The sequence below is a fragment of the Oncorhynchus clarkii genome, unplaced genomic scaffold (genome assembly GCF_045791955.1).
Source record: "Oncorhynchus clarkii lewisi isolate Uvic-CL-2024 unplaced genomic scaffold, UVic_Ocla_1.0 unplaced_contig_1477_pilon_pilon, whole genome shotgun sequence".
In the NCBI taxonomy this organism is placed as follows: Eukaryota; Metazoa; Chordata; class Actinopteri; order Salmoniformes; family Salmonidae; genus Oncorhynchus; species Oncorhynchus clarkii.
Window position 1 is genome coordinate 88,954 of NW_027258097.1, and position 11,047 is coordinate 100,000.

Below are 11,047 nucleotides of genomic sequence, written 5' to 3' on the forward strand. Positions count from 1 at the left end.
ACCCAGGTCTGGACCCTGTGTATTGGGGCTGACCCGGTGCTAAATGGTATTTGAACCCAGGTCTGGACCCTGTGTATTGGGGCTGACCCGGTGCTAAATGGTATTTGAACCCAGGTCTGGACCCTGTGTATTGGGGCTGACCCGGTGCTAAATGGTATTCGAACCCAGGTCTGGACCCTGTGTGTCGGGGCTGACCCGGTGCTAAATGGTATTTGAACCCAGGTCTGGACCCTGTGTGTCGGGGCTGACCCGGTCCTGGAAGATGTAGAGGTTGTTGGTGGAGGCTATGGCGATGATGTTCTCCTCGGGGTGCCAGGCCATGTGGAGGATCTTCTTAGTGAAGTCCAGACTGTCCACCCCCACGTCGCCGCGACGACGTTTGCCCCCGGTGTAGATCCGTCGCGTCCGCAGTACAGCTCGAGGCTTACTGGTCTCTCGCCACGCCTCCAGGGAGGGAGGAGGGAGGGGAGGAGAGGAGAGGAGGGAAAGAGGAGAGGAGAGGAGAGGAGAGGAGGAGGAGAGAAAGAGAAGAGGAGAGGAAGAGAGGAGGGAAAGAGGAGAGGAAGAGGAGAGGAGAGGGGAGAGGAGGAGGAGAGAAAGAGGAGTCAAGAGGAGAGAGAAAGAGGAGAGGAGAGGAGAGGAGAGGAGAGGAGAGGAGAGAGAGGACACGTTTAGAGCAGGCAAATTGAAATCTGGACCAGAAAGTGGCTTCATTATTTCTCTCTGATCAGATTAGACCTGGTGAGTGACATCATCAACCAGCAGTTATCCACACTGGGATTTCAGGAGCACAGAGACTTACGTCGCTAACGTATGGATTGATGGCAGCATTCGCGTGAAACTGAAAGCCCAAACCACTGCTTTTAATCAGGGCAAGGTGACCGGAAACATGACCGAATACAAACAGTGTAACTATTCCCTCCGCAAGGCAATCAAACAAGCTAAGCGTCAGTATAGAGACAAAGTAGAATCTCAATTCAACGGCTCAGACACAAGAGGCATGTGGCAGGGTCTACAGTCAATCACGGATTACAAATAGAAAACCAGCACCGTCACGGACCAGGATGTCTTGCTCCCAGGCAGACTAAATAACTTTTTTGCCCGCTTTGAGGACAATACAGTGCCACTGACACTGCCCGCAACTAAAACATGCGGTCTCTCCTTCACTGCAGCCGAGGTGAGTAAGACATTTAAACGTGTCAACCCTCGCAAGGCTGCAGGCCCAGACGGCATCCCCAGCCGCGCCCTCAGAGCATGCGCAGACCAGCTGGCCGGTGTGTTTACGGACATATTCAATCAATCCCTATCCCAGTCTGTTGTTCCCACATGCTTCAAGAGGGCCACCATTGTTCCTGTTCCCAAGAAAGCTAAGGTAACTGAGCTAAACGACTACCGCCCCGTAGCACTCACTTCCGTCATCATGAAGTGCTTTGAGAGACTAGTCAAGGACCATATCACCTCCACCCTACCTGACACCCTAGACCCACTCCAATTAGCTTACCGCCCAAATAGGTCCACAGACGATGCAATCTCAACCACACTGCACACTGCCCTAACCCATCTGGACAAGAGGAATACCTATGTGAGAATGCTGTTCATCGACTACAGCTCGGCATTTAACACCATAGTGCCCTCCAAGCTCGTCATCAAGCTCGAGACCCTGGGTCTCGACCCCGCCCTGTGCAACTGGGTACTGGACTTCCTGACGGGCCACCCCCAGGTGGTGAGGATAGGCAACAACATTTCCACCCCGCTGATCCTCAACACTGGGGCCCCACAAGGGTGCGTTCTGAGCCCTCTCCTGGACTCCCTGTTCACCCACACCTGCGTGGCCACGCACGCCTCCAACTCAATCATCAAGTTTGCGGACGACACAACAGTGGTAGGCTTGATTACCAACAACGACGAGACGGCCTACAGGGAGGAGGTGAGGGCCCTCGGAGTGTGGTGTCAGGAAAATAACCTCACACTCAACGTCAACAAAACTAAGGAGATGATTGTGGACTTCAGGAAACAGCAGAGAGAACACCCCCCTATCCACATCGATGGAACAGTAGTGGAGAGGGTAGTAAGTTTTAAGTTCCTCGGCGTACACATCACAGACAAACTGAATTGGTCCACCCACACAGACAGCATCGTGAAGAAGGCGCAGCAGCGCCTCTTCAACCTCAGGAGGCTGAAGAAATTCAGCTTCTCACCAAAAGCACTCACAAACTTCTACAGATGCACAATCGAGAGCATCCTGGCGGGCTGTATCACCGCCTGGTACGGCAACTGCTCCGCCCACAACCGTAAGGCTCTCCAGAGGGTAGTAAGGTCTGCACAACGCATCACCGGGGGCAAACTACCTGCCCTCCAGGACACCTACACCACCCGATGTCACAGGAAGGCCATAAAGATCATCAAGGACAACAACCACCCGAGCCACTGCCTGTTCACCCCGCTATCATCCAGAAGGCGAGGTCAGTACAGGTGCATCAAAGCTGGGACCGAGAGACTGAAAAACAGCTTCTATCTCAAAGCCATCAGACTGTTAAACAGCCACCACTAACATTGAGTGGCTGCTGCCAACACACTGACTCAACTCCAGCCACTTTAATAATGGGAATTGATGGGAAATGATGTAAAATATATCACTAGCCACTTTAAACAATGCTACCTAATATAATATTTACATACCCTACATTATTCATCTCATATGTATACTTATATACTGTACTCTATATCATCTACTGCATCTTTATGTAATACATGTATCACTAGCCACTTTAACTATGTTAGCGTTAGCGGCCTCCTTTAGCGGCTTATGTTAGCGACTTATGTTAGCGACTTACGTTAGCGACTTACATTAGCGGCTTACGTTAGCGGCTTACGTTAGCGGCCTACGTTAGCGGCTTACGTTAGCGGCTTACGTTAGCAGCTTACGTTAGCGGCCTACGTTAGCGGCTTACGTTAGCGGCTTACGTTAGCGGCCTACGTTAGCGGCTTACGTTAGCGACCTACGTTAGCGGCTTACGTTAGCGGCCTACGTTAGCGGCTTACGTTAGCGGCTTACGTTAGCGGCCTACGTTAGCGGCTTACGTTAGCGACCTACGTTAGCGGCTTACGTTAGCGACTTACATTAGCGACTTACGTTAGCGACTTACATTAGCGGCTTACGTTAGCGACCTACGTTAGCGGCTTACGTTAGCGACCTACGTTAGCGGCTTACGTTAGCGACCTACGTTAGCGGCTTACGTTAGCGACTTACGTTAGCGACTTACGTTAGCGACTTACGTTAGCGGCTTACGTTAGCGGCTTACGTTAGCGGCCTACGTTAGCGGCTTACGTTAGCGGCTTACGTTAGCGGCCTACGTTAGCGGCTTACGTTAGCGACCTACGTTAGCGGCTTACGTTAGCGACTTACGTTAGCGGCTTACGTTAGTGGCTTACGTTAGCGGCTTACGTTAGCGGTGTAATAACATATTAACACATGTAATAACTGTTGTCTGCCTGTGGCCTAACCATGCAATTATAGCTTGCACTCTGTGTCATAACCTCCCCCCCTCTCCCTGTTTTCCAGTAGATACTAACCGCACTGGAAACCCCCCGCACAGGTGGCTGACTAAGATAACGTACACACTGAAACTCATAAACACACACACACTCAAACCCAATTCGGGATGGGCTCCAAAGACAAAGAACTCTGTCGAGAACCAATGGGATACTGGCGCCAGGCTGGAGGAGACTGTCTACCACCTACAAGCAACCTACCAGAAGCCAGGACTACCAGAATCTACCTACGTCATTTCAATGCATAAAATGAACTGCACATCATGCTTCAGGTCTCTTCTTCCGATAGTTACCTAAGAGCTAGACGAACGGGGCCGTGCAGCACGCTTTGCCAGATATCATTACGGCCTTTACTATACCTTATCCGCCTTGTCCAGAGTCTCAACTTGGTCTCGTTTCTCATGTATCTATTCATCAACAGCGGCTTATGTTAGCGGCCTACTTTAGCGGCTTATGTTAGAGACTTACGTTAGAGACTTACGTTAGCGACTTAACGTTAGAAACTTGTGTGTTTGTACATATGCTTACCTCCAGGGTCACGCCCCGCCCCGTCTCCCTGTCAAACATCCGGAAGAAGCTGTTGTACGCCCCAGTCATTATCACACTGGGGAGAGGAGGAGGGAGAGGAGGAGAGAGAGGAGGAGGGAGAGGTAGTAGAAGGAGGAGAGAAGATGGAAGGGGGGAATGAAAGAGGGACAAAGAGAGGGAGAAGAAAAGGAAGAGATGGAGAGAGAAAAGAGAGTGGGGTTGGAACAGGAAGAGGAGGAGAGATGAAGAGAGGGAAGGGTGGAGTTGGGACAGGAAGAGGAGGAGAGATGGAGAGAGGGAAGGGTGGGGTTGGGACAGGAAGAGGAGAGATGGAGAGAGCGAAGGGTGGGGTTTTTATAGGAAGAGGAGGAGAGGTGGAGAGAGGGAAGTGTGGGGTTTTTACAGGAAGAGGAGGAAAAATGGAGAGAGGGAAGGGTGTGGTTTATACAGGAAGAGAAGGAGAGATGAGAGAGGGAAGGGTGGGTTGGGACAGGAAGAGGAGGAGAGATGGAGAGGGAAGGAAGGGTGGGGATTTTACAGGAAGAGAAGGAGAGAGGGAAGGGTGGGGTTGGAACAGGAAGAGGAGGAGAGATGGAGAGAGGGAAGGGTGGGAGTTTTACAGGAAGAGGATGAGAGATGGAGAGAGGGAAGGAGAGAAGGGATTGATTTTGACAGCTCCAAAGCTCTTCTCTGGGATTGATTTATCTGTGGGATAAAGCCTCAGAGTAGACGAAGACGCACACACCTGTCGGAGCTGTTCCAGACACACTCGAACTTGTCAAATATACAGTCGTTCTCGTACAGAGAGCACAGCTTAGTCCTCAGGTAGTCATGAACCTACAGAGAGACAGACATGGGAGAAGGGAGGGGCAGGAGAGAGGGAGAGGGCAGGAGAGAGGGAGAGGGCAGGAGAGAGTGTTGACAGGTTTTTCCAAGGCATTCATTCAATTTCTGTGCATGTACATGTGTGCGTGAGTGTGTGAATGTATGTGTGTTTCTGTGTGTGTGCGTGTGTGTTTCTGCGTGTGCCTAGTGTGTGTGTGTGTGTGTGTTTCTGCGTGTGCCTAGTGTGTGTGTGTGTGCATGTGTGTTTCTGCGTGTGCCTAGTGTGTGTGTGTGTGTGTGTTTCTGCGTGTGCCTAGTGTGTGTGTGTGCATGTGTGTTTCTGCGTGTGCCTAGTGTGTGTGTTTCTGCGTGTGCCTAGTGTGTGTGTGTGTGTGTGTTTCTGCGTGTGCCTAGTGTGTGTGTGTGTGCATGTGTGTTTCTGCGTGTGCCTAGTGTGTGTGTGTGTGTGTGTGTTTCTGCGTGTGCCTAGTGTGTGTGTGTGCATGTGTGTTTCTGCGTGTGCCTAGTGTGTGTGTGTGTGTGTGTGTTTCTGCGTGTGCCTAGTGTGTGTGTGTGCATGTGTGTTTCTGCGTGTGCCTAGTGTGTGTGTGTGTGTGTGTGTTTCTGCGTGTGCCTAGTGTGTGTGTGTGCATGTGTGTTTCTGTGTGTGCCTAGTGTGTGTGTTTCTGCGTGTGCCTAGTGTGTGTGTGTGTGTGTGTTTCTGCGTGTGCCTAGTGTGTGTGTTTGTTTAGTGGGCTGACCTGGTAGGTTTCGACGGGGCCTTTCTCCATGTGTAAGTCCCACACCTTGGCCGTCAGGTAATCCCTGGTCAGCAGGTACCGCCCGTTGTGACTGAACTTCACATCCGACACCGACGACACGATCTCAGAGAAGAATGAACGACTTCCTGGGTCCTCTGGTTCCTCAAAGACTAAAGGAAGAGAGAGAGAGGGAGGTGGAGAGAGGAGACGAGGGGAGGAGAGCAGAGGGGGAGGAGATGAGGGGGGGAGGGGGAGGAGAGAGGAGACGAGGGGGGTGGAGAGGGAGAGGAGAGGGGGAGGAGAGAGGAGACGAGGGGGAGGGGGAGGAGAGAGGAGACGAGGGAGAGGAGAGGGGGAGGAGAGAGGAGACGAGGGGGAGGGGGAGGAGAGAGGAGACGAGGGGGGTGGAGAGGGGGAGGAGAGAGGAGACGAGGGGAGGAGAGGGGGAGGAGAGAGGAGACGAGGGGAGGAGAGGAGAGGGGGAGGAGAGAGGAGACGAGGGGGAGGAGAGGAGAGGAGAGGGGAGGAGAGAGGAGACGAGGGGAGGAGAGGAGAGGGGGAGGAGAGAGGAGGAGAGAAGATACGAGGGGAGGAGAGAAGAGGGGGAGGAGGGAGGAGACGAGGAGGAGAGGCGAGGAGAGGAGAGAGGAGGGAGAGGAGACGAGGAGAGAGGAGATGAGGAGAGGGGAGATGAGAGGAAGGAGACAGGGGGGAGGAGAGGAGACGAAGGGAGAGTGGGAGGAGAGAGGAGTTTAGGAAGAGGAAAGATGGATATCACAATATAAGGGGGTGTAAATTCCAATCTGGACCTGAGGCCAGTTGTACTGCTGATTTAAATGAAGGACTGATTTAGACCTGTGACACCATGTGGGTGGAAGCCAGATCTACTTCTGATTTAAATGAAGGACTGATTTAGACCTGGGACACCATGTGGGAGCAATTAATTATCAGAACCAGCAGTAGTCGTACTCTGGACCTCGAAGAGTAAGATCCGAATACACATGATTTAGAGACTGACAGCAAAGGCTTTTATCTCCGCCCGTGTGTAGCCAACTCACGTTTGGTGTGTTTGTCGCAAAGTGCCGAGGCCCTCATGTCACAGAGACGTAGAGATCCTTTACTGCTACTGTAGACAAACAGGTGACAGTGGTGAGGATGAAACTCTGCTGCTGTTATCACCTCTGTTAGCTCCTCCATGTTGGCTGGCTTGATGTCCACTATGTCTGGAGGAGAGATACTCAGGTAGAACAACACAGGACTATGTCTGAAGGAGAGATACTCAGGTAGAACAACACAGGACTATGTCTGGAGGAGAGATACTCAGGTAGAACAACACAGGACTGTGTCTGGAGGAGAGATACTCAGGTAGAACAACATAGGACTGTGTCTGGAGGAGAGATACTCAGGTAGAACAACACAGGACTGTGTCTGGAGGAGAGATACTCAGGTAGAACAACACAGGACTGTGTCTGGAGGAGAGATACTCAGGTAGAACAACACAGGACTGTGTCTGGAGGAGAGATACTCAGGTAGAACAACACAGGACTGTGTCTGGAGGAGAGATACTCAGGTAGAACAACACAGGACTGTGTCTGGAGGAGAGATACTCAGGTAGAACAACACAGTACTGTGTCTGGAGGAGAGATACTCAGGTAGAACAACACAGGACTGTGTCTGGAGGAGAGATACTCAGGTAGAACAACACAGGACTGTGTCTGGAGGAGAGATACTCAGGTAGAACAACACAGGACTGTGTCTGGAGGAGAGATACTCAGGTAGAACAACACAGGACTGTGTCTGGAGGAGAGATACTCAGGTAGAACAACACAGGACTGTGTCTGGAGGAGAGATACTCAGGTAGAACAACACAGGACTGTGTCTGAAGGAGAGATACTCAGGTAGAACAACACAGGACTGTGTCTGGAGGAGTAGATGGATGTAGTGGTTGTAGCTAGCCTGATTAACTGTACAGTAGATGGATGTGATGGTTGTAGCTAGCCTGATTAACTGTACAGTAGATGGATGTGGTGGTTGTAGCTAGCCAGATTAACTGTACAGTAGTAGCCTGATTAACTGTACAGTAGATGGATGTGGTGGTTGTAGCTAGCCTGATTAACTGTACAGTAGATGGATGTGGTGGTTGTAGCTAGCCTGATTAACTGTACAGTAGATGGATGTCGTGGTTGTAGCTAGCCTGATTAACTGTACAGTAGATGGATGTGGTGGTTGTAGCTAGCCTGATTAACTGTACATTAGTAGCCTGATTAACTGTACAGTAGTAGCCTGATTAACTGTACAGTAGTAGCCTGATTAACTGTACAGTAGATGGATGTAGTGGTTGTAGCTAGCCTGATTAACTGTCCATTAGTAGCCTGATTAACTGTACAGTAGTAGCCTGATTAACTGTACAGTAGTAGCCTGATTAACTGTACAGTAGATGGATGTGGTGGTTGTAGCTAGCCTGATTAACTGTACAGTAGATGGATGTGGTGGTTGTAGCTAGCCTGACTAACTGTACAGTAGATGGATGTGGTGGTTGTAGCTAGCCTGATTAGCTGTACAGTAGATGGATGTAGTGGTTGTAGCTAGCCTGATTAACTGTCCATTAGTAGCCTGATTAACTGTACAGTAGTAGCCTGATTAACTGTACAGTAGTAGCCTGATTAACTGTACAGTAGATGGATGTGGTGGTTGTAGCTAGCCTGATTAACTGTACAGTAGATGGATGTGGTGGTTGTAGCTAGCCTGATTAACTGTACAGTAGTAGCCTGATTAACTGTACAGTAGTAGCCTGATTAACGGTACAGTAGATGGATGTGGTGGTTGTAGCTAGCCTGATTAGCTGTACAGTAGTAGCCTGATTAACTGTACAGTAGTAGCCTGATTAACGGTACAGTAGATGGATGTGGTGGTTGTAGCTAGCCTGATTAGCTGTACAGTAGATGGATGTAGTGGTTGTAGCTAGCCTGACTAACTGTACAGTAGATGGATGTCGTGGTTGTAGCTAGCCTGACTAACGGTCACCTCATAGTACACAGACACACTATGAATATGCAGAGATTGTTTTTAGCCTCAGCTACTGAACTTAATCAACCCTGTCACACGCACACACACATGTACGAGCGCGAACACACACACACACACACACACACACACACACACATTCTATTTGCAGCGAGCCCCGTGTGTCTTAGTGGAGTAGAGAGAAGAGAGTAGGGAGTTGACACTGAGTGAATTATTTAAACTTCACTGTAGATGTTTTCTAGGTCAGGGTCCTGTTATGGTAGAGCCTGTTTAAACTTCTCTGTAGATGTTTTCTAGGTCAGGGTCCTGTTATGGTAGAGCCCTTTTAAACTTCTCTGTAGATGTTTTCTAGGTCAGGGTCCTGTTATGGTAGAGCCCGTTTAAACTTCTCTGTAGATGTTTTCTAGGTCAGGGTCCTGTTATGGTAGAGCCCGTTTAAACTTCTCTGTAGATGTTTTCTAGGTCAGGGTCCTGTTATGATAGAGCCCGTTTAAACTTCTCTGTAGATGTTTTCTAGGTCAGGGTCCTGTTATGATAGAGCCCGTTTAAACTTCTCTGTAGATGTTTTCTAGGTCAGGGTCCTGTTATGGTAGAGCCCGTTTAAACTTCTCTGTAGATGTTTTCTAGGTCAGGGTCCTGTTATGGTAGAGCCTGTTTAAACACTGCAGCCTACAGATGGAGGAGCGTAATTTGATCACCTTGTTGCAGAACAACTGAACAGACAGAATGAACGACTGGGTCTCTGGTACTGAACTGTTTAAACACTACAGCCTACAGATGGAGGAGAGTAATTTGATCACCTTGTTGCAGAACAACTGAACAGACAGAATGAACGACTGGGTCTCTGGTACTGAACTGTTTAAACACTACAGTCTACAGATGGAGGAGCGTCATTTGATCACCTTGTTGCAGAACAACTGAACAGACAGAATGAACGACTGGGTCTCTGGTACCGAACTGTTTAAACACTGCAGCCTACAGATGGAGGAGCGTAATTTGATCACCTTGAGTGAAGGACATTTTAAACTTGTCGCGTGTTTGACGTTTAAAAGGCTTCCACACGTTTGTCATTTCCACTTTGAAACGTCAAACTTGACATTTATCAACCAAACATGTCCAATAATTATAATCCATATAATAATTCAAATGTTGTATTTATGTTTTTTATTTTATTTAACCTTTATTTAACAAGTCAGTTTAAGAACAAATTCTTATTTACAATGACAGCCTAGGAACAGTGGGTTAACTGTCTGTTCAGGGACAGAACAACAGATTTTTACCTTGTCAGATCAGGGATTTTATATATTTCATATTTAATTTCTTTATTTCACCTTTATTTAGCCAGGTCGGCCAGTTAAAAACAAGTTCTCATTTACAACTGCGACCTGGACAAGATAAAGCAAAGCAGTTCGACACAAACAACAACACAGAGCTACACATGGAATAAAACAAGCGTACAGATTTAGCAACCTTTTGGTAATTGGCCCAGCGCTCTAACCAATAGGCTACCTGACACCCCGAAACATTTCCTGTTACTGCAGGATTATTTTCCTGCTGTATCAAACTGCGTCAAATTAAGATTTGACACATGTACATTCCTACCCAGACTGGCACAGAGCCATATAGAGTATGTGATTGGGCAGGAAGACTGGCACAGAGCCATATAGAGTCTGTGATTGAACAGGAAGACTGGCACAGAGCCATATAGAGTCTGTGATTGAACAGGAAGACTGGCACAGAGCCATATAGAGTCTGTGATTGAACAGGAAGACTGGCACAGAGCCATAGAGAGTCAGTGATTGGGAAGGAAGACTGGCACAGAGCCATATAGAGTCTGGGATTGGGAAGGAGCTCAACAGAGCTGATTTCCGGCACCTCAAATGTTCTACTTCCTGTTCCTCTTTTTGAATATCAGATTAAAAGTATTGTGGAGCTCCAGTACCTCAATATAAACAGTACCGGGCCAGCACCTCAATATAAACAGTACCGGGCCACTACCTCAATATAAACAGTACCAGGCCACTACCTCAATATAAACAGTACCGGGCCACTACCTCAATATAAACAGTACCGGGCCACTACCTCAATATAAACAGTACCGGGCCACTACCTCAATATAAACAGTACCGGGCCACTACCTCAATATAAACAGTACTGGGCCACTACCTCAATATAAACAGTACCGGGCCACTACCTCAATATAAACAGTACCGGGCCACTACCTCAATATAAACAGTACCGGGCCACTACCTCAATATAAACAGTACCGGGCCACTACCTCAATATAAACAGTACCGGGCCACTACCTCAATATAAACAGTACCGGGCCACTACCTCAATATAAACAGTAACAGGCC

General features: G+C 48.9%; 1 protein-coding gene across 1 annotated transcript in view; it reads right to left on the reverse strand.

Moving 5' to 3' along the window:
• Window positions 1-109: 109 nt before the first annotated feature.
• Window positions 110-11,047, reverse strand: part of LOC139395365 (serine/threonine-protein phosphatase 2A 55 kDa regulatory subunit B gamma isoform-like) — a 26,082-nt gene continuing 15,144 nt past the window's right edge. The window contains exons 6-10 of the mRNA XM_071142932.1: window positions 6,725-6,889; window positions 5,667-5,836; window positions 4,826-4,917; window positions 4,081-4,156; window positions 110-444 (exon numbers count right to left, since the gene is read on the reverse strand). Of these exons, the coding sequence (XP_070999033.1) occupies window positions 202-444; window positions 4,081-4,156; window positions 4,826-4,917; window positions 5,667-5,836; window positions 6,725-6,889 (746 nt within the window). The 3' untranslated portion in view covers window positions 110-201. The remainder of the gene's footprint in view (window positions 445-4,080; window positions 4,157-4,825; window positions 4,918-5,666; window positions 5,837-6,724; window positions 6,890-11,047) is intronic.